At 34.5% G+C, this 24,961-nt stretch overlaps 2 protein-coding genes across 14 annotated transcripts in view; one reads left to right on the forward strand and one right to left on the reverse strand.

Moving 5' to 3' along the window:
• Nucleotides 1-7,513: 7,513 nt before the first annotated feature.
• Nucleotides 7,514-11,421, reverse strand: LOC149774307 (zinc finger Y-chromosomal protein 1-like). Its single transcript, XM_089945433.1, has 2 exons — nt 11,210-11,421; nt 7,514-9,140 (listed from the first exon to the last, which is right to left on the reverse strand). Exon 2 carries the CDS (start codon nt 9,135-9,137, stop codon nt 7,620-7,622), a length of 1,518 nt encoding a protein of 505 aa, XP_089801559.1. The 5' UTR covers nt 9,138-9,140; nt 11,210-11,421; the 3' UTR covers nt 7,514-7,619.
• A 287-nt stretch (nt 11,422-11,708) lies between these two features.
• Nucleotides 11,709-24,961, forward strand: part of LOC149774308 (E3 ubiquitin-protein ligase HUWE1-like) — a 292,364-nt gene continuing 279,111 nt past the window's right edge. For 11 of the 13 annotated variants that reach the window (XM_089945481.1, XM_089945487.1, XM_089945485.1 and 8 more), the window contains exons 1-2: nt 11,709-11,801; nt 21,807-21,870. In XM_089945481.1, coding sequence (XP_089801607.1) covers nt 21,826-21,870 — 45 coding nt within the window. In that variant the 5' untranslated portion in view covers nt 11,709-11,801; nt 21,807-21,825. Of the gene's footprint in view, nt 11,840-11,978; nt 12,038-21,806; nt 21,871-24,961 lie in introns of those variants that run through there. The other 2 variants (XM_089945482.1, XM_089945483.1) reach the window with 2 other exon arrangements.

Here is a 24,961-nt window from a genome sequence, read left to right on the forward strand (position 1 = left end):
TTATTGAAATCCTGATTTTCTAAATTAGATGTGGATTCTATCAAAGTCATTACTTCCTTGTAGATTTTAATCATCTCCGTGAACTCAAAATCTGATAGGGGCCCCTTGTGGACGAGTGGTCTAACGCGCTCTCCGTTACGGATCACTGCCATCTCACCTCTGTTTGCGCCGGTTCAAGTCTTAGATTCAGCCAATGTGGGTATGTGAGAGAGCTTGCCAGTAGCTTCTCGTGGGTCGGTGGTTCTTTCCGGGGTTTTCCCGGGTTCTTCCTCCACCATTAATACTGGCCGCCATGTATAGCCTATCGTGTGCTGAAAAATGGCGTTAAGCCCCACAACAACAACAAAATCTGATATTTTTCCATCAATAAGACTTGTTGATAATAACGAGGATAATTTGGAGTATGCTAGTGTCATTGTATGTAATTTTATTATATAATCATGTACTTTCGTGTTTGTACACGTGCATATTTTGTTTGCAATGATATTAAAAATAACGGCAATTGTTGTTGCAGCTGAAGCACAAATTGTTACAACTCCTGATGATGTCATTGTTATTGTTGATAAAAAATGCGCCGGTTCCATCAATAGCAGCAGACGCTGAATATTCAATTATGTCAGCAACTACACGTCTGCGATATTTTTGTACTTTTACTGTATACTAGTCAACGATATTTTTTAGTTTTGTTTGTCATTCACGAGCTTGGTTGTATCTAAAACGTTGAAACGCTGATCGGAATGCTCATTATATTTTAAGTAGGTGGGAATTCAGCTACTAATTCAAGACACAAATAATAAATCCAGCCTAGATTTTTTCTTCGGGTTCCACAGTAAATGTTTCCTCGTCGTTTTGCTCCATCATCACTAACATAAATCCAGGGGATCCAGTTAGTGGATAACACCGTGAAATTGTGGTAGATATTATAAATGTTGTAACACCAACTACTGAGAGCCTGTATATACCGGTAACCTCAGCGCGATGTTTAATGGTTTTATTGACTGGTCACCATAGTGCTTGATCATATGCTACTGTATACAGTGAACTGTCGGTAATTTTGTTTGTCAGAGAGTTTTCATAAACGACTGGTGAAGTTCCAAAAATTCATTAATGGATCTATTTACGTTTCTAAGAAACGTCATAAACAATTGTACATGATTGTGAATAACCAGTTCTAAATAAGGCCATTTTATTATTAACTGAAACTAACGAGTTCATCATTGAAAGGTTTTTATTATTTATATATTTTTTCGTTACAGCGTCATTGTCTGATTCTGGTTCTCCAAGACCAGTAATTTTATTATTAGACATATTGAGAGAACCAGTCATTAATTCACCGGATTTTTGTACTCAACCGTGAATAATATCCAATATCGCTGACATAATAACACCGGGTTTAATTTTTCCATTATTATCAAACTCAGCTATGCTATTTTCAGTAACTCCATTAATCCATACATTATCTTGCAACGAAACTTTACTTGTTTTTAATTTCCCTTGTTTATACTGAAATACAACCACTTCGTTTGGATCTACATTTGCAAGATTTAATAATTCAGATATTTCATCACTAATCTGTTTACTTATATTTTCAGGAGTTATTCTGTCTGTTTTTTGTTTTTGCTTAGAGGAAGATCTTCCATAAATATATACCATTATACTTATCTTAAGATCTGTTTAAAACGATCTTGTATACTAGTACACAACTTTATGAGGCGGTAATGTTGATGAAGATATAGCATTGAGTACAGAAATTACTTCACGACCACATATTGGCGGATCGGTAATTGTCTCTGTTGGTATTGTTGAATACCAGACTGAATTTTTGTTTACGAAATTTAAAAATTCTGTTGGGGGAGCCAGTCTATACAAATCAAAATAAATAATTCCACGTGGATCAATTGCTTATGCAACCCAATGAGTTTCAGAACCAGAACTATTATTGAGATTAATAATGCCTGTTTCAATATTGTTTGGTTGTTTTGGTAACTGATCACGCATAAAAACACCTGACATTTTTTATATTTAATTTTTATCAGCATCAAGTAAATCAAAATTTGACATTGGAAAGATTAATGAAGTGTTCCTGGAAGTCTCAGACCCCTTCCCCTTTTTTTAAATCCTTGTCCTGTTGCTTTTTTTCATGCCATCCCATCAGCACCAAGTGCAGCCATTTATGCAATAGCTGGGGCTGCAGCAGCTATTAGCGTTGGTATAGCAAGAAGTGGAAATATACCACACGTTTTAATTTAATATTTAACCACACCAGCAGAAAGATCGAGTTTAACGACTGTTTTTGATTGGCCCTATTGAAATGTCTCAGTTGATGTTCTGACAGTGATAGTTTATTTTGACCACTTGTGATCTGATCTTTTATTAGTGATATTTTTATTCCAGTTCTTTGCTTAAGTTGATTGAAGCTTTTTAATCTGACCAGGAGTCAGAGTAATGCTAACACGATATGACATTATAAATATCGTTAGCGATTTAATTACATGATTTCTGATGGAGTGTCAATAACTCTCATTCATCCACCAACACCTTCAAGTATCATTGCTTTATCACTGAGTATAACTGCAATTGCTCTACAATTAACACCACCAGGGTTTACAGAGCTTTAAAATGAATATGAACGACATATTGTTTAAATAATTATATATGCTCCAGTGAAAAAAAATCAGATACAGTTGTAAAATCTGTGATATGTGCAAACCCGTATCTATATTTTGATCACATCCCATAAATGTCATTAAACAATGATATGCACATGCTACATGATTGCGATAAAAATTTAGCAATATATCTTCAAATGGTTTTTGATGTCCGTTTATCCTTAAAGGAACTTCACTAACATTAAATTTATCAAATATCATATGGCTATGTGTTTGTGTTTACTCATGCAGCATCTTGTAAAGCAATAAATATATGTCGTGTTGCATAAACTCCTTGCTGTGATGCTATATGCCATGTAAATAAACCATTAACATTACTTTGAATGCTATATGTTGTCATTGTCAACCATGATAACAATGATTTTCCACCAGAATTCATAAAAGCAATTAATTTTTCTTCTTCAGCAAGCGATGGGGTCATTACTGGCATCCACAGTTTTTGTTATTAGTACTTTACTAGCATCACCGATAGGATACCAGTACTTTACTAGCATCATCAGTAGCTTTTCTCACAAGTACAGTTATATGTCTTACCTCAAAAATAACTTATGACATTCGACAAAATCCAAAAATATGTGATAGTGGAATTGCTCACGAAAATCTTCTATGATCACCTTTTAACATTGATTTACGTGTATTAAATCCTAAGTTAAACTCTGGATCAGCACCATGAACCACTGGCCACACATCAGCGTCATTGTTGTTGGCAAAGTTTCTTGATCGTCTTATATTATACTGTCTGTTATCAGGGTGGTCAGAAGTGTCTTTGGCAAACATCATTGACAGACTAGTTGATCTTGTATAATCATCTGAATATCTTGCTAGACCCAATTACATTGCAGCAACATCATCTTTTTGAATTGTTTCAATATTTCTTCCATCGATAATTCATGTAGAGCTGTCAAACGACGTCATAATACCATTATTAACAAAATCAACTCTAACATCAGATGCACATTCAGTATCATCTGCTTTTATAATTTCTCCTTCTACTTCAATAACCGCTTCAGCTGGTAAGAAACATCTTCTTGTATCTTGAACTTGCAGCTCAATTCGGCCACACTGATTTGGTTATCATTGTTGTAAGAATAATACTGATAATCGTGTATAGATTCATTACTAAGAATTGGTGCATCTATATCAAATGCTGGATAGGATACATGTTTAAACATTTTTATTATTATCGTCTAACATGAACACCACTTCCTGCTATTAAACTTGCCGTAATATTTTTTCTTTTTCTGACTGGGGTATATTAGCCAACTCTGTTAGTTTTTGATTTGCAGCTCATTATTTTACTGATATTTGCAGGCGTAACTTCAGTGCTGGGTAATTTTACTGGCTGTGGTTTTCTTTGTATTAATTGGGCTAATCTTTCTTTGATTGCTAAAAATGCTTTACCTGCAACATTACCAACATCACTGATACCTTTATTGCAAATAGAGTCAATAGCTTTCATTTCTAATTGTTTTGCAATTGGCATTGCTTTTGGAGCTATTCTCTTAAATAAACCTTTAACAACATCACCAAGTCCATCTCTATTAATTGCTTTGTATGTTGGCAATCGTGAGTTTACTACCCAAACTATTACAGGCCCACTTTGAGCATTGTATATAATCATTTTTTAAATTACATGTTGATTGATTGTTTTCAGTTGATGTAATAATCACTGACAATTTCATTCATGAGAGAATGATAAACATTATGATCCATAACAACGACTGTAAATAACCATCAACAAATATCAGATATTTTATTAATAAGTTCTGGAGAATTATTTCCTATGCATTTTCCTTTGATCAGAATTTCTAGTCGGTCAACATCAGCAAGAACACTGTCAGGACAAGTTCCTTGAGTATAAAAACCACTTCCAGTTGTTTCTTCTACATCCTTCTTACCTGGCAAAGAATGTAATTCCCACACTTGTCTAATTCTCTTAAATTCTGGGTCTTTTTCTTTTTCCTTTTCTTGTTCTCTCGTTTAGCTTCTTTTTTCTGTTCAGCTTCTTCATCACTTATTGTTTGAGATGGTTGCTCTTGCAGTGCTAATAGTTGTTGTGATTCTTGTCATTGTAACTTTCTAATATAGTTATCTACTTCATCAATAAATTCAATATATTTTTGATCTTTTTTCTATCGATCAATTTTATGGTATACTTTATAAACCCAATAGCGCCAGATTTTGTTTTTTACATATTTATTAGAGTACTCGCGTTTTAAGAATTCTTTTCAAAGATTATAAATATCCACGGCAAATATAGGTAAATCTACAGCTTTAATATGCCTTATGTAGAGAATACTATCATCGCTAAATTTACCAATTGCATAAACTATTTCTTGTTTTGATACATAACCATTCATTTCATCCTTTTTAATATGAGCTTGTTCAATGTCTTCAAGTATTTCTTTATCTATGTCAATAAGCTGATCATCATCTACGTTAATAGGCTGAGCAGCATCAACTTCATCTGAAATATCTCTTTAAAATTTTTTTGTTTGTTTAGTTCTTCTTGCTACCTTTTAAGTTTGCTCAGCAGTTTTCACGTTGGAAGAAGACCTGTAGCTTCTGAAACTCTTTCAGTAACCTTTGTAACAGGTTTAAATAATTTTTCTGTACCTTCTACGTATTCAACTTGTGCTTCTTGTCGTTCTTGCAGTTTCTGTTTGAGTGTATCATGATCAGGCAGATATATTTTAATTGCTTCTAATCTTTCTCAAGCTAATCTACTAGTATAAGATTCCTTTATTGAAATAATAACGATTTAATTACTCACACATTAGAGTAGCAGAGGAGGTGCGACCTCAGTGAAACATCCGGCGGGTAAACAAACGCACATACAAATTTAGAAAAACATGAACGATAAAAATAAAGTAACAAAAAAAACTAACGCAATTAGAGACACTCTCAGTAAGTTAAAGGCTTCAGTTTGGTGTTATTGACCTAAATTTTTCATTTTTGTAGGAAGCCTTATTTTTTCAAAAATGACGTTCTAGAAAAAGGTCTGTTCACCTCCTCTGCTGCTTGATTAATATGCACTGGATATTATTAATCACTTAACTCACTGGAGATATTAACGATATAAGCTTACACATTATATCAGATCCTAACCTGATAAGGAATATTGTATCTAGAGCCTTCACAAACATGATCTTGATGACATAACCTTAAAGATCAATCATGAAGGTTCCTGTTTGAAATTATTATTTTTAATCTTCCATACCTGAAAATGCCATATTTATGGTTGTCATAATTGCTATTGTATAATTTACAAATAGCTGAGTTTAAAAGCATGACTCGTACGAAAGTTGGCAAACATATTACCAGCTCCAGATATGTAAGTGACATATTACCAGAACAAAGAGCTCACTAAAATTAGATCATAGTACAGTATAGTGGAACTAATCATAAATTATGAAATTGTGGTCCTGTATAAATTTAAGAAATGAAAAAGAATATTGCTAAACCTAGTCAATACTCATCAACAGATCATAGAAAAAAAAAGTAAAATAAATGATAATAATTACTGAGATAATTACAAAAACACCAGTCATTCAAATGATGATGTGGTATCTCTGCATATTTTCCAGCCTTCATATCACACAAGTCACACTATGAAAATACATCAGATCCCTATTTTAGTCAACAATATCAACAGCAACTCTTTGAGAGAAAAAACTGGCTTTTGAAATGGTACATGGGGGACCCTGTCCCCTTTAAATGGAATCCCATTTTTCATCATACAAAGTAATTTTCAAAGTTCTACTTGATATTTGTTGCTCTAAATTCATCATAAATTAGGCAAGGATAAAATACAGTTCTAATTTATGAAAAAGGACAACCTACCATATATATTCACTTTTAAGTCAACATTTTTTTTTTAAACTGAAAATTTGATTCAAAACGTGTAGGGGTTGTCTTATAAATGTGAAAACACAAAAATTTGATTATCTAGGGGTAATGTTGGAAACTATAGATTTTTGCAGTACACAAAAACTGAATTAAAATACTTTTTAAGTTTCCATGCCACTATTTCCATTGAGAAATGTGTACATGATATGCACTATGCTTATCCATTTCATGCAGTATTCATTACACATAATTACTTTTATCTACAGTAATCTGGATTTTAAATATTATGGTCGAATTAAATACTCCCCTCTGCAAAGTGAAGTGTCCATCAATGTTGTTTACCATGGCTATTTACTAGCTTCCATTTTCATGCAAGTCCTAACAACCTGTATTTGTATTAATATGTGTTTTGCTGTATAAAGGCTGTATTTGATGCTATAAAATGTTTAAAGCTGTGTTATCCTTTCTCATAAGCAAGATTTTTTAAAATTCCCAATTGATATTTCCTAAGTATTTTGCCAGTGCAGATGACCAGATAATAACTTTGCTTGTAAAGCATGACAAATTAATATTTTGAAGATTTTTCTCCATAAATAATCTTTTAATACCAAATCTGGTCAAAATTTCATCAAAATTATGGTCCTTAAAGTGTTCAAAAGCTCAGCCAATCAGACGCAAGATCACCTTCATAATATGTATAGGTGTTGCTCATCATCAAACTCATCTGAGATCTCAGTCTGCATATGAGATGATGTTGATTACAACAGAACTCATCTTTAGAGCTTCATATTTTATCAAAGCTTGATCAGAAATATAGTCTCTAAAGTGTACAGTCAAGTGTCAATGGACAGTGAAAGACATATGATAACAAAAAGCCATACCATAAGCTCAGGTCTTTTGGCCAGGTGAGCTAAAATCAATACTACTGCAAATGACTTTGACACAGTGCCATGATTGTTTTAAAAAAAGTTATAAACTGAAAGAAAAACACAAGGTTTGTCATGTCAAAGAATGAATGTTAATGTATGCTTTGATTCTGAAGATAAACTTACATGAACATTTAATGGACAATAACAATAAGCATTAGATCTGAAAATCTACTCAGATTGCTGTCAAGTCTGAGTGGTATTTGTTCAGATGCCAGTCTAATGAGCTTTTTTGTATGCACTTAAACTCACAGTGTGGACAACTAATGTCCTTTACACCAATGTGCGAGCAGTAATGCTTCTGCAGATTATAATTATCCCTAAATTTCTTTCCACATCCTTCCCATTCACAAATACTGGTCTTATCAAATTTCATATTACTTCTGCAACCTTTTGTGGCTAGATCAGCTCTGCCAGTATCACTTCTTGAAGTTTCCTTTCCAACAAATATTCTGTTGTGAACGTTCTTAATGTGGTTGGTTAATGCTGACTTAATCTTGAATGCTTGAGAACAACCATCCACACGGCAATGATATGGTCTACTTGATGCATGAGTTTTCTGATGCCGATGAAGGGATGAAGCATCAGGGAAAAATTTCTGACAAACACAACAAGAAAGCCAAGTGGTTTTGTCCAAATGACTATTCAGATGTGCCAAATAAGAACGTTTCTGCTGATAAACCTGCTGGCATGTATCACATTTAAAGGTCTGTCTCTCTGGGTTGTGCATATTACCAATATGCATCTTCAGCAACTTTTGGCTCTTTGTTTCATAACTGCAGTGGTTGCATTTTATTGACTGTGAAGAAAGTTTTGACGAACCATCAAACTTTTCTGTTTTCTGCAAATGAATAGTTTTAAACTGATCATTAGTTTCTGCATCTAAAATGTCACTCCAATCATTTGCTTCCGCTAAACATTCTTCAGCATCCAAATTAGCTGAAGACCCAGGTAAATTAAGGGGCATTTTATGGATAACATGTGTTTGTTTTTGTGATACTTCGATGAAATGTTTTAATTTCAGATGCTTCTTCAGTAAATATGATCTAGTAGTTCTGTATGCACAAAGTTCACATGAAAACTTCTTGTGTTCTTTGGTGTGCATTCTAAGTTCTAACTCCTCTTTAAATATTATATTGCATTTAGAGCATGTATAATTTGTTATAGCATCATCTGCTAAAATGGGAAATGTGATTCTGAGAGTAACATTTTTGGCAATTAATGCGGTCTGCTGATCTTTTAGAACTTGTTCATTAATTTCATTCAACCCATCATCATTGCACTCTAAATACAAATCTATATCACCATCTTGTTTGACACTAAAAGCATTTTCTGCCTGTTCATCCTCTTTCTGGAATGGGTCAACAATACTGTGGCAGATTTGACCTACTTCAGTTTCCTCTATTGATAAGGCAACTGCTTTTGCAGCTGCTGTTTTGGAAAGGAAAGAGCATGGTAATACACTGTGCTCCATTTGTGAGTCATCAGATTCAAATATTGTTCCCAGCCCATCTGAGTACTGGTGATACTCATCACCATCTGACTCACATTGGATAATTCCACTGACACCTGAGTCAGTGAGAATCAAACTTTCATCACAATGGCTGCCATCTTGAACCCCTTCTTGAACAAAGTGCAGAAACTCAGACAGGAAACTATCTTCAGACTGGGTGAGTCTCATGTTTAATTCCATTGCCTACAAAGAAAAACAACAACAGGAAATCACCAGATTATAATTATGACTCTCTTATATCTTGTAAATAAAGATGCAAGCGTGATAAGTTGGTAAGCACAAGGAGTGGTGAGAATGTTTGGCTGAGAAATATTACAAAAATTTGTAAACCTTTTTAAATGACACCTGTCACAAAGGGTAACTTTCTGACAGTAACTTCTCTAGCTTTCCGAGAAATGGTGCCTCTTAGGTCACCTTGGTTGAATGCATGGGATCATTTTCAAAAGGACACGTGTCTGTATCATAGAGTGCAACTTTTTCTTTAGTACCAAATATCCATCCTAAATGAACATAAAGAACATTCTACCTTGTCACCAACAGAACCCCGTGACCATTCGCAAAGAAAATTATACCTTCTCACCAACGGAACCCCATGACACAGAGTTGTACCTTGTCACCAATAAAACCCTGTGACTATTCTCATAGAGCATTGTACCTCGTCACATTCTTATTGAACACTCTACCCTGTCACAAATAGAACCCTGTGACGATTCTCAAAGATCATTGTGTTGTCACAAACAGAACCTGTGACGCATCTTGTATAACATTGCACCTTGTTACCAAGAGAACCTGTGACTGTTTTCATAGAACAACGTTGGGCCCCGAGTGGCCAAGTGGTCTAAAGTGCTCTCCATCAAGGATCACTGCCATCTCACCTCTGTTTGCGTGGGTTCGAGTCTCGGGCTCGGCCAATGTTGATATGTGAGAAAGCTTGCCGATAGCTTCTCGTGGGTCGGTGGTTCTTTCTGGGGTTTTCCTGGGTTCCTCCTCCACCATTAATACTGGCCGCCATGTATAGCCTCTCTTGTGCTGAAAAATGGCGTTAAACCCTATAACAAACAACACCATAGAACAATTTACATGATCACAAAAAGAATCCTGCGACCATTCTCACAGAACACAGTACACTGTCACAAATACAACCAACAGAACCCTGTGACCATTCTCATAGACAGAGACCATTATTTGCCTTGTAACTCTTTGTGCTGGAAACATTTTGAATTGAATTGTGAAATTAGAGATACAATGGTCCCTCATATAACATTGTAACTGATTTATAGTGGTTTAAAAGTGGTCCTTCACTACATAACACTTTAGTATATAACATGGTATCTGATAAATCATGTGGGTTTAAAGTGGTCCCTCACTGTAAAGCACCTCAATATATACATGTGTGTGTGTGATTTAGATTTTTAATGTAGCTTTAACAATATATACATGTGTGTGTGTGATTTAGATTTTTAATGTAGCTTTAACAATTTTAGTCACAGTGCTATGATGTATGCATTTTCTCATTTACTTGCCTTCAGAACTTTTGAAATGTTATCTGTGACATTTAAACAAAAACAATACACACACACATACATACTTTATGGCAACAAATGAGTTCCAGTACCATCCTTTAACTAATACTCCCTGTAGCTTTAATGGAAACACCAAATATTACATATATGAAGTCCACCCATAATTGTTCTTTCTACCAAGAGAATCCTTATGTTGGCTGTACAAAAAATTGTATATGAATGCAATCCCAAAATAGCTGAAGCATAAATTAGACATCACATAGCCTACGATTTTAAATCTAAAAATAAAAGTGTATTGGTTGCTTTAATATATATATATATATATATATATATATATATATATATATATATATACCCACAAAACATAAATACCAGGGTTGATGTCTTACATTGTAGGACTAACTTAAGCCATGTTATGTCAGGAGAACTATCCTTGTGACAATATATATATATATATATATATATATATATATATATATATATATATATATATATATATATATAACAAACATGAAAATAACAACTGACAATTACTTTAAGTCATTTGATAAACTCAGTCATATTATGAATGTAACATAATATACCCATTGTCCAACATTGTAAGACATCGACCCTGATATTTATGATTTTGACTGTAGTCCTACAATGTAATCCGCCTCTCCTGATATCTGTGTTTTAAGAAACCCCCTTCCCCTCCATATTTGTGTTGCCACAAAAACATTGTCTTACATTTTACGACTGTTTGAACCGAACTTCAGAAGCAACCCGTTGATTTATCATCCTTGCATGAAGGGTTGAAGGAGAGATGAAATACAGGTTTAAATGTTAGTAGATAGTTATGCTTGACATGCTCATATCATGAGTGTGTATAACACTGATCAACGTATATTAATATGATTCAAAATTTTCAGGTCTTTACATCTTTATTGTGCGGCAATCTATATACCCGCTTACATCTATGGAAAGCATTAAATTTACGTCTTAAGTTAAACATCTTTATTCAGTATAAAAATTAAATTTATATTAATATTCCAAGTATATATATATTGGAATTGGGAATTGGGTTTAAAGATATATAAGCATTAGAATTAACTGAAAATATTTCTTCGATTTGTTATATGCGGCCTCTGCACCAATCTTGCCTGGTTTTCGGTCCCTAACTATTTACCGTCTACGACTTACAAATACTCATACCAGCTGTAACTTTATGTAAAAGTGCGACAGGAGACCAGTCTACTCACATTCTGGCAACTCATCATCCGGAGATTATTGAACATCAAAACATGGCAGCCGTCTGGAGATAATTTCAATAATTTTTGTGGTAAAATTTATGTTTAGAATTTGACGATATCACTTAAGGTATGTTTTGTATTGGAATTTTAAAAGGAATAAAGAGAAAATAGTATCCATGATTCATACAAATAATTTTCTAGTACTTAAATGCCCATGCGCAAAATTTCCGCCATTTTCGATTCGACACAATTTACCAAAGGAGGTTTTTGTTTCATCTCAGACAGTCGTTTATGAACAACTTTACAAATAGACAGATGCATTTACGTAAGAGTCCTTGCGAAAACTGTGCGGAATGAATGTTAAATGTACCTGTAACAATTGCAGAATGTGTAAGTATAATCCCGAGACCACGTGCGTAATGGGGGGGGGGGGGAGGCTGTTTCTCGAAATAATTTTGCAACCTTTGTTGAACCCGTTATTATTTGAGTTACATATTTTATTGACGTAACATATCTATGATATGTACATTTTTATGTGAAATAATTCTTGCACACCCCTCAAACATTTTAATTTGGGAAATTCCGCCGATTGTGGTTTCTCTTTAGGTAGAATCTAGATGACTGGAAAGGGTAAACACTTTTGCTATTTTGACAACAAATTACAGTTAGAATGTACATTGCATAGAATATCAGCAAATTACATTGATTGTATTTAAACAGGTAAATATTATTGTTCCAGATTATTGGTAATATTTATGCACAAAATTGTAAAAGGTGTGTGATCATTTTTCTTTAAGCTATTGATGTTACCACCAACCCTGGAAATATTCTCAGTAATGTTTTAGGGAAAAAATTGTGGCAAAATGCTAGATCAGAACTTAATTGTGTATTGTAATCCTTGGTTTGGAACTAAAAGCATATTGCAAAATTTCAATGGGGTATTTTGTGAACACCGCAAAGCAGAAAATTTGTACCTCAAGATGGATTCAGCATCATTAAGGTGTTAATCATGTCCTTTTTCAAGTTGTTATGGCTTAATGACCATGACTTGTTAGAGTTTGATTGAGTGGATTCTGTTACGGTATTACATTCACACAATGTTGGGGTGAATGTAACAGCTTGAAAGTGATGATTGAATGGATGTTGAGGTGTATCCTCCCATCTGCAGTGGGGATCTAGTTACCCCAGGCCCCCGACCAGTTTTGCTACTATTGTAATGTATCCGAGAGAATTGATATGGTTGATACTTTTGTTCAATAAATCACTTTATCTTGTCATTAAGCGGTTTATATATCCCATTGTCACCAGTGTGTGGCTGGTATTGCTACATATTAGATCATGCCACAGTTGTATTGATGAGACCTATTAGCATCCAGGTTTCGAATGACACCATTGTATTCTGCGGGTGGGTGGGTGGCGGATTCGGCTAAACAGTGGATAAAACATACAAAACTTTTAAATATTGATATTAGCAAACACTGTTTCATTCATCATTTTCTAACAATATTTAATTGATAGTGAAGGTGACCCTGTGGGATAACAATCTGACAGATCCCCAAACCACAGAATGACAGTGAATCTCTTGGGAAAGGCATCAGCACTTCTGTCCAAGTGTCTGTATACTTTAACTTATCTGAACACAATAAAAACTGTATTCTTTATCAGATGATATAAATCTTCTTGTCTGATAGAAAGCTCTCTGGTAGTATTTGCCAATTAAATACTCCAGAGCTGGTAGGGATCAACATCTCTATTTTAATGGTGTCTCAGGGTTTGAATTTAACACAAATTTCTTTGTAGCAAGAAGGATTATTAGATTGAGAAATTTACTATTCCTGTCCACAAAACAATGTCACACACTTGTATTGAGATTAACAACAATTTTATTTCATAAATAGCATTATCATATTAAATGCAGAAGTACAGAAGTATAAATCCTGCTTCAAATCGTCAATCACTCATTTCACATTTCTTGTTTCTCAAGATAACCTGGATCCAATTCCAGAAAGGGATCCTGGTGTCCTTTCTTGTCCTCTACCTGCACTCAGGGTCCATATGGGATTTGTTCTGGTCTCCTTACCATTCTTCCTAAAATACTGCAGTGCAGTGGTGATCACCTTCGGGATCCTTTCTGCGTTTTCTACACTAACAATTGCCAGGAACGATGATTTAATCTCTCCTCCTTTGTGAATTTATATATACAATTTCCTCCTTCTGAATTGTACTGTCAGTACAACCGTCGCACACTACTGCAAGAAACATTGCTTCATTCACACCATCGACAAATTTCTGCCTTTCTCTTTCAGGCATGTAGAGAGTAAATGTAACAACTTGTTTATCATTCCTGTAAGTCCCTCAAACATCAACTCCTTTCATCTCATCCATCTGACACATCCATACAAAATCAGTGGAGGGTCTTCTGTTCTTTATGGCAGCAATGTGCATTTTTAACGAATTAACAAGCTGTTCAAACACATTCTGATTTAAACTTTACAAGATCTTACCAGCGGACGATTTCTTCTGGTGGTATTTGCATAGCTGCTTTTCTCTCTGCACTCTATTTGTGTTGCCCACAGCTTTCATATACGTTTACCGATTCAGTTTTAAAGTTCGAACAACCGTCAACAAAACAGGATTTTTTCTCAGTGTTTCTTTTTGTGAATTCCATACACCAGTTACTACGCATAAAGTTCTTTTCCTCCTCATAATTCAGCCATTCCCTGTCTTTTGCCCATGTCTTCTGAACCGTTCGATTATGCTTTTCCCTATCATAAGAATTATTCCTGTCTTTTATGTAATTTTCATTCAATGTTTGTTTTCTTCCGGTGGCTGAACACCTTCTGTAAAATGCCATATTTTGCCTGTTTTATAAGGAGAGAATTGTGCCTGGTGTTGAAATATGAGATGTTGCAGTATAGCTGATGCAAATTAATTAAAGTAAGAAAAGAAATGGCAGTGTCCTTTAAATCAGAAAGTCAGATCAAGAAACACATTTCAAAACAAGTGCCTTTGCCCCAACATCCCCTAAAAGTAAATGGCCTCTGCCTAATAAAGACTTGACTTCACCGGATGTTCTGCAGGATCAAAGCAGTGACTATTATAAACACTGTTATAAAATATTAGCATCAGAAGATAATATTAGTTTAAGCATTGAAAAGGTGTGTTCCCATCAAACGAAGCCATGTGACTCGGCGCGTTGTATTTAACAGCTCCAATTACGGTCTCGTCATTAATAGCATATGTTTGGTAATTTTTCCTAATTAATCGGACCTCACTGTATTGCTGAAATTAATAATAAGGTGGAAAATTTTCAAATCTTAGGTGTCCATTCTCAGAGATTTTAATTCCCAACAAATATACGAGATTCTGCTTGGATATCTTCACGTGTATTCAATTATTTGTTCATTCTTGTAAGGGAAAAAATATAAAAACTATTTTATCATCATAGAAAAGGTACTTGTATGGAAAGGATGTGTCAGTAACGTAGTTGTAATAAATTGATCTAATTCTTATAATTATTTCGATGCAAATGTTATATATGTAGTTTCCTGTTTGTGACTGTTCGAGCATTTGGCAAGCGAGCCAGAAATAAACTTGCACAAACAAACATGCAAACTAATTTCTTTGAATAGTTTTTGCCATGTTCTTTTGTGGGGTATACCGCTTTGTAGTTTGTCATTGTGGTAGAGTGAATAAAGTGTGATACGTCATTTTTTATTTAATTCGTAATCAGATTAATTAAGATCAATTACCAAAGTTCCATTGTTAATGACGGGACCATAATTGGCACTGTTAAGTGAAATACACAAAATCGGATGGCTCCAAATGCACGTCTCAGAGCCAGAAATTGACTTCATCTTCTCATGCTAATATTTTATGACTGTGTTTACAATAGTCACTGGTTTTATTCTATAGAACTTATGCTGAAGTCAAGTCTTTATTAGGGAATGGCATAAACAAACGCTGATTGTTGATCAACGAAACTTACTAGCCCCTGAGATTATTGACATTATGAAAGTTATTAGTCCGACAGGAAATCTACTAGCCTCAGCTAGCGGATTACTGCTAATTTCGAGCCCTGAGTCTGTGCATTTTAAATTGAAAGTAACAGTTTGACCTGGTAGTAATATTAGTACAGTATTCCCTGTTTGTCTTGGCATCGTTTGGCCATAGTAAAATTGTCGGCATAAACGGATGTGAAGGTAAGTGTTGAGAGGGTTGGAGAAAAATCTAATTTCTTATACTGTACAAGTGAAATTTGTCTAAATGGTGATATCATCAGTGAGATGGATTTACACAGAAAATAAAATAGTTGGAAATTTTAGCTAAGTGAAGGCAAAACTATTTGAAATACACTTCTGTATTGACAACTTATATTTGTAATTTGTGTTATAAATTCCATAATGTGTTAAGTACTGTACATGTATCACCATCCCATTAGAAAACACACAACACATATAAAAGGTTGTAGTGCTTACTTGTACATTCTGATAGAAATTAGATCTCGACTGTATTGCCTGAAGATCTGACAGCGGCCACTTAGGGGCCATGTTCTGGTGACCTTTGCTAATTTGTAATCACTAATTTTATCAGCCATTCAGACTGTTTTCCTTTACGCACATTTGTACGTCAGAGACACATGCTGAAGAAAATTTACACATTTTGTTGCCATGTTTTTTTTTATGCAAAGGATTTGCATAATGCTGTTGAGATGTGTTTTTTTCATACTGAATGCTTAGGATGAGGGATGGCATCGTGTATACTTTAAGCATGTGCACTGTTATGACAGAGTAGCTTTCCCTAATCATGATTTCCATTGAGCTCAGCAAGATGTTGTACAGACATTTAACCTCAATGCTTGTCTGACTAGAAAGTGATCTCCAAGTGGAAACGGCATGCACTCGGAATCACCTGCCAAGAAGGTGAAAGGAGCAGAACACAAAAGAGTATCAAAGGATGTAACTTTAATAAAACATGGAGAGAATAATCCACTTGACTGGAATATGGCACCTAGGGATTACCAGTATGACTTCTAATTGCAAAGACTGCAAAAGTGAATAATCCTTTTGTGATAGGTTTTAAGAATTTAAAAAAGAGGCTCTTGTTCAGAACAAGATATCTGGAGAACACATTTTCGGGGGGGGGTCATTGCAGATTTTGTTGGTTTGTATGTTTTCGGAGTAAGAGGAAGATTTGATAATTTAAATGTAACTTGCTAAAAAGAAGGTGAATCATTAGCCTCTTTGAATTTTGGATAAATATGTTCTAGGATGAAGTACAATAAATCGAAGATAGTACACATTTTATGACAGGCAGTTAATGAATTGTCTTTTGGTTAAAAAGTTCTATTTGCATTTTTTATTGGCTTATGTGTGTTTGTCTATAATATTGCTACAAAAAGAAGAGACTTAAAAGTACGACTTTAAAATAAAATAAAAATCGAATGATAAAATTGTTCTTTGAATGTTGATTGTGAGGGTTGGTTTATTTGTAATTTTAGAGAGAGAGAGCAAGTATGTTGTGCAAGTTGTAATTTCCTATTTCAAGCTGAAAAAGTATGGGTCAGATGAAAAAAAATTTAATACATTTTTTACCCCACATATTTCATTTGACCACCAGTTCTGACACCAAGTTTTTTTTTACCCCACAATTTTACACCCCTTTGGGATACAATGTTCAGATAAAGTCTTTTATCATCCAGTTTGGGAGACTGAGCAGTATGGCTGGAGTGCAACAATGTGTGCTCAATGGTCTGATTACTTTCAGATTTCTGAAAGCTGCATTTCGATTGGCTAATTGAAAGGTCAACAGAACATGACCTGAGCAGTTGCTGTCAGATCTTTACAAAGGATGGTGGAGATCTGTATTTAGTCAGATTGCAAACACATATCACTAAGCAATTCACTATGAAATTCATTCTTGCCAATAGCATATGGCAGGATAGTACTTTCCATGCTACATGTACTGCCTTGGACAAATGTAATCATATTGCTGAGACTATTCATAGGGAAAAGAAACCCTGTTAACAAGTGAGAATTTTTCACAGACATCTTTGTGAGGTGCCCTGGATTTAACTTCTTGATATTTAGTTTCAAGAGACTATAAATTTTGTTTGTGTTTTATGCCAAATATTAGACTTGTTAAATTTTGTTGGTCTTGAAGGAAAATGGTACAGAACTTACATCCAGTATTGGGCACCGTGTAGCAGCCAGCTTGAAAATCTCGTCTTGAATGGATGATCATATCAAAAGGTTTTCACTAAAAGACATCTTGGTGTGTCTGTTATGGTCCAAATGAAATGATGCCAATCTGATGACCATGATGGCTGTCATATGTAGTTGCATGTCATATTATCAACCTTTCTTTAGACATTTATGTAATTGCAACATAAGATTTATTAAATGCTTCACTAATTCAAGAAAATGTGGTTGAGTACCTGGTTTACATTAAAGGAGCTGCACAATGGAATTTTCTATTGTGGATTTTGCTCTGGTATGTTTGTGTTCATTCCATTTAAATTCCATTAACCCTTTCATCACTAAGTAACTTTGGGGGCATAGAGTCCTCAACACAAAGTAACTTTGGAGTTGTAAAGCAAAATGAGTTGTGGATTTTGAAATAACATAACTTTGCCAATTTTAAAGATACATTGTGACCCCGCTATAGCACGCTCCGTTATAACGCGAATTTGGATATGTCATGGCGTGGCTCTCGCAATTTCATATACATGTATTTTTCTTGTGCACGAAAAAATTCTTGAAAAGTACGTTAAAAAAACGTAAAAAGTTGCTTATCATTTTGGGGAAGAGATCGCGTGTGAATAATGTAAGACAATCATGGCTTGGCTCCTGAAATTTTATGTGCATTTTTCTCGTACGCGAAAAAGTCTCTTTTTTTTCTTCTTAAAAGTAAGAAGAAGAAAATACGCATAAAACGTTTATAATGTGATCGCGTAGGTCTTCGCCAATGTCACAAACTTGGATTGTTTTTCCTTATTGGTTGCAAAACATACCATGTGGCTTTTTTTATTTGTTGGCGACATTGCTGGCTGTTTAAACTTTTATATACAACCATTGGTTTGGAGTGCAGAAATTCAGAAGCCCCATGAAAGGAAGCCGCAAACTGGATATAAAATGCACTGAAATTTATCTATTATTACACTATACTGACAAACCATCTAAACAGTGCATTGTTATATCATAATCAGCTTATCTTGACGTCTAGCATGAGTTCTGTATGTTGTGAAATATCTGCTTTTTTGTTGTTGACATTTCTGTTAACGGCGATCAACCCGACAAGGCATTCTTTCTTAATCTATTTTTCTTCGGATTTTCGGCAGCTCGCTAGTAATTAATATATTTACAAAGACTGGCATTTGTATGTGGATGGTAAGTAAAATTCCTCTTCGTTTCACTCAGAATTAAATCCTTCAGAACGCTCAAGTTTTCTGTAATAATCCCTGTCATCAGAACACCTGCGTCTCTGTTGACCCTTTGTTAATTTTCAGATGCATGCGTGGAAGGCAGCATCACGCTGGAAATTTTTTTTATAAAAAATCATACTTATTGGTTTATTCAGTAGGTATGGAGGGACAGTAACTAGAATAGTCTGAACGATGGCCAATTCCTTTTTTAAAAATGTACCCAGATAAAATAGTTTGCTGAAATTTCAAAGGAAACAGATTACCTTTGAAGCACCGACTGTTACGAAAACGTGCTCAGCAAATGGAAAAAAATGCCCATCTCAATCATGCAATACAATTATTTGATGTTGCCGCCACAATAAGAAATGGGCATTTGTTTGGTTCTCCAAAGCTGTCCTTTAGCGGCGACTTCAAAAGCGCATGCACGCTTCATCAAAGAAAGCCAACTACAATCTTTCAATAACCGCAAAGAAGTTTTCTTCAAAGGAAGTCAATACCAAACTTAAAAATGATGGAATCTGATGGATTTTTGCATTTTCCAACGTGACTGGAACACGTTAACTGTGCTCTGAAAGTTTACTTTTTGTAGGGATAAAGTTTATGCTAATGGTGGCTTAAAACGCAAACTAACTTTTACCCACTTGGAACGTACTTTAAAGTAAATGTGCTTCGTCATTCGTTACGTGATTGTGCTATGTGTGTGTATATTTTCGATGGAATCATTGTGGATTCAATGTATATGACGAGGTTCGCTGGTGAGTACATGGTATTGATACTCTATTCATGCTATACATTAGACATTTATAAATAAACAGAATTCGCGTATATGTACCAATTCATGGTTCTCTAAATAAAATAAACTATTATATTATGTCTTGTCTGTTTTCAATACAGGTGTATTTCTCATTTAATATGCATTAATTCAAAAAGGTAACTGCCGACGAAGCACATATTTTACAGCCCGCATTTATTACCCCCACAATTTGGGGGGGGGGGGGGCAGGATACATTTTCTTCATCTAACTGACTTGGTTGCATATAACGCGGTCGGATTTTATGGCTCCCAACTACCGTGTTATTGGGGTCACACTGTATGTGGCTGGATTAGGTTAAAAATCACATTTTATGACTAATTGACTAAAATGTGCATATCTATTACAACTGTTAAAATACAGGTGCAAACAGGTAACACAACAGATAAAATACAAGATATTATCTATTTACTTCTTAGAAAACTTAGAAAGTTCCCAAAACTTGTTCAATTGACCCTAGATGTACTCATGAATAATTCTTTCAGGTATATGACGTAGAAATTAAAATTCCATAAAATGCCTTCATTTCATCTAAGGTGAGATCTGTTCACACTTCTGTATTGCCTCTGGCACGTTTGATCGTCACATTCAAATTTGTTAGATGGACAATGTTTCCAAAAACTTCATCTGAATAGAATATTTGAAAATATTCCAAAGCTCTCCTGGAGCCATCTAACACTTGGGTGGGTCCAACTCTCATAAAACTGAATCAAATCTCTCTGGTTTTCCAACTTCGTCCAAGCAAAATTACGTGAAGCGCACACTTCCTCCGGTTCAAGACCATCAAAGTCCTCTTCATCGTCATCACTGTCACCCACAAGCGCATTCCATTGTCTCTCCAGATGCCTTCTCTCATTTTCACCCAACTTTACTAGGTCGAAATTGGTAAAATCATCTGATAATTCAAAATCTATCACTTCTTTCACTTTCTTTGAACTCCGCCATTTTGGATACAAATTTCACCATTCGGAAAACTCATTAAAAGTGCCTACTTTGTTCGATATTTCTAGTTGTATACAAGCTAAACTCACATGATAATCCAAATATAATATCTACATTACAAGTAGGAAGTTATTAGAGGTATCCCAAAATTTATATGGTTGGGTACTATAGCGTTAGAGATGAACACTGCCCCAGACCGGTAAAGCATTCCACGGTGTTTACAGACTTACTTCCCCTGGACCGGAAAACCGGTCCATAGTGAAGAAAGGGTTAAACTACTAGTTACCAGTAACATTTGCACTGCAACTCTGCAGGCAAGTACGGACTTTGTATCTTTTTGATTACAAAATGTGACTTTGCAATTCGTGTCACCAGAATGCATGAATGTGGACTGATTTTAACTAAAGAAAAAAGTTTTGCATGATGAACGAATAGTTGTGCTGTCTTTTCCAGAACTTGGATAGTAGTGGAGACATGTCACCCATCAATCACTTAACACAAGTTGTTTTGTTTTTTTTTTTTGAAATTAGGAAAGATGTAACAAAGTAACGGAAGTAGGGTTTACAAATATGATGCTTGATTTTTTTAAAATTGCATGCATTTTTTGAAGCAATTTATAAACTAGTCCTGCATCCCGCAATCACTTCTGGAAAAGGCCATGAAAAACACTTGGGTGGGTCCAACTCTCATAAAACTGAATCAAATCTCTCTGGTTTTCCAACTTCGTCCAAGCAAAATTACGTGAAGCGCACACTTCCTCCGGTTCAAGACCATCACCATTGCAATGTGTTTTATCAAGTATGTACTAGTGTTTTGGCTTGAAATTAGTTCATAAACTTATGCACCCTCTTATTTATCTATTTATTATTGGAAGGTACATGATCAACCCAATTATTTGTTTTATGAATTGGTTTTCAGAAATGCGTGTCCTATCAGAATGAAGATCGATAGGAACAAATTGAAGAAATCCAGCACTGATGTGGTAAGTAAAATTATATATATATATATATATATATATATATATATATATAAATAAAAGAGTCTTTGATTGTGTTATCCTTCATTTTCATTAGTTAACACAGTAACCCCTGGTGACGAGTTTATGTGACAGGAGGTAGTAGCCTACTGCTGAGCTCTGTAGCGTCAAGGTCATGTATGATACACTAAAGTTGGTGTTATTATAGAAAGGTAGACAGATGTAGCTCTACAATGATACCAAATAATCTGGAAGTTCAAGTTGCACTACAAAATACAGAGGGGAAAAAACATTTTTGGACCCAATTTTTTTCACCCAAAATTGGCTCGTGGTCGGAGTCTGATTTTATGTCTGGATTTTAGACTTTTTGATCTCGTATTTAAGGCAGACCGGTATGAACTGCAGACAGACAGATGAATCTTTGCAGAAAGTAGGATAAGATGGGCATTGGGAATAACTGGTCTGTTAAGCAAAAAATAAATAAACTCAAACTTTTGCTCCTGTGTGACCCAAACAGCCACTGCAAAAAGATGTTTCTAACACAACTAGGCATTATGTTATTGTAAAATCACCTGGAAGTTGATTTATTAGGATTTATTCAGAAATATCTTTCAAAATGCGTTTCCTACATGAATTTCAGGCGAAAATGACAAAAACCTCCGGGTTAATGTGTAAAAAAAAATTAAGAAACTTTTACAGGTCTAACCTAAGATAAAACTTGTTAGATTTGATATGAAAATTAAGTGCCAATAGGTTATTTGAATATCAGTCTTAATACAGTGTATGTATCATCTGGATTTGGTTTTACATGGTCACTACACTTTTTCCATGTTACTAATTATCTTCATTAAAGAATTCTGTGTAATAAATATGAACTAAGAGTCAGTTAATTTATCTCACTAGTTCTTTCTTTAAATTTTCATATTATCACTGGTTGAAAAGGTAAATCACAAGTAATTAACACTTTCTGTACAAAATCAGAATTTCATGGCTTGTACATAACAGCTGGTTCATTTGAAAAATTATGCAACTGGATTATAGCGATGAATATTCATGAAAATTACAGCCAGTCAAAAAAATTTGTGACAGTTTGTGCAGAATTTGAATTAAATTATCATAAGCCATGCTGAAGATTGAAATTTAACTGTTCATTGTCCTGAAAGTATTACTAATTTTCACATGGTAGACGTTGCAACTTAACTTGGGAAGTTAAACAGAGTTTCTGACGAATTTACTAATGTGGTTTTAAAGTTAGACACAAGATTCAGTACAGTGAATAAAAAAATCTTCGGCAACAAAACTCAGCAGACTTTGTGAACAGGGAATAAATTTACATCATAAGAAAAAGTTGTAGGCTCAAAAGTGTATCTTGGAGAACTTGTTTACACCATTAGCAACCGTACCATAAGATAAGTAGTAATCATTGAATCGTCTAACCAGTATTCATTTTGCATTTGAGGAAAGCATAAAGTTAAATTTAAGTGTGAGCACTCCGACTGATGAGTGCCAGAAACAAGGTGTTAAAGTAAAAGGTTCCTTCAGTTTGATATGAGCCTTAACAAATGAAGAAAAGGTGGATGAGACAACAAAGTAAAACCTTCAGTTAGGAGACAGTTTGTAAATGGTAGAATTTTTACATGTTTTCTTAGTTAACTGGTTGCCACATACGCCTACAAAATCTTTGACAACAGAAAATGTATTCATTATGAAAATTTGCATATGGATGGCATATTTCATAACATCTTTAAAAATAAAGCTAAAATTGTAAATATTATTGGTTTTAGGTTTGTTGTCAAGCTTAACAAACCCGGTATTATACAGGAATTAAATTATGAAAATGACAGAATTTTTGTCAACGTGTATACTGTATAGTGTTTTTACTTTCAAGTGATTTATGCTCTTTATTTCTTAGTATGCATATCTGCATGCAACATTCATTTTAAGCAATATTTTATTTTCAAGTAGAAACTTTCCAAATTGTATTTATATTATAAACACATTTTATGTGTTTAAAAATTATTGTATTCATGTGCAGTGTATTTTGGCCACATGACTTAAGAACATGGCAGAAATTATATCTTGTATACTATTCATTATAATTGCAAGTTAGTATTAAAAAAAAATGCTTAATCAGCTATCCTTAAGCAAGAATTTGATTTACTTTATGAAAGTTCACTTTAATATGGCAGTGGGAAAAAATTCTGAACTTGTCTGAAACAATCCCTGTAACATGTACATGAGCAAATGTGCATGTCTTCATACCATTTTGTTCCTCTCAATTTCTAAGGTGCTGACAAAACATTACCCTAATTAATCATAGATAACACAATGAAGCATTAAAGTCAGTATATGAATGAACTGAAACCTTCTTTCCGACCAAATTGAAACAGCCAAAGATTTCTTACTGTTACAACTCGCATTATGGCTTCGTTGCAACAATCCATTGATAGGATTGCAAATATATGGTTTTAATATTTGTCTGTGTACATGTAGTAACATCGGGCATTGGTTAAATAGTATTTGCTTTGCTGCATTTTTTTCACAAAAATGAGTGACAACAATGTTGACCTTGAGAGTGCTTCTTGAATTCCACAAAATAGCATTGTCCATGCATTGGGTCCTGTATCATTGCATTTTTATGCTAGATCTTGAATAACATAATCAGGGATGGTGCTGGCTTTAAAAAAGCGTTAAATAATAATACTATACATGCATATGAAAACTCCATGAATTCAAAGTATTCAGTCATGTTCGAAAATTCCTTTATCAGTCATGACTGCTCTAGTGGCCTAGTGGTTAGAGCATCTGCCTTAGAAGTGGGAGATCATGGGTTCGAACCCCAACCAAGTCATGCAAGAGACTTATAAAAATTGAAAATTCTAATACACACTAAAACATATGTATAAAAAGGTATTCCTGATTTGATCGATATCCTGTTGTCAACAAGTGCATTTCCCAAAATAATTCACTCGGATATTTATTATCTTTGTAGCACGTGACTATAGTTGTTTATATGCTACATATATATGTACTTGATTTTGGTCAGCCAGAAACAGCTGCCATGATGCCGAGGTTACCAATGGGATGAGGCCAGTGT

Source organism: Sinohyriopsis cumingii, unplaced genomic scaffold, assembly GCF_028554795.1.
Source record: "Sinohyriopsis cumingii isolate HCF-2022 unplaced genomic scaffold, ASM2855479v2 utg000349l, whole genome shotgun sequence".
Taxonomy (NCBI): Eukaryota; Metazoa; Mollusca; class Bivalvia; order Unionida; family Unionidae; genus Sinohyriopsis; species Sinohyriopsis cumingii.

Excerpts from the sequence above, each read along its gene's own strand:
- LOC149774307 (XM_089945433.1), bottom strand. The coding sequence starts at position 9,137 with ATGGAATTAAACATGAGACTCACCCAGTCTGAAGATAGTTTCCTGTCT.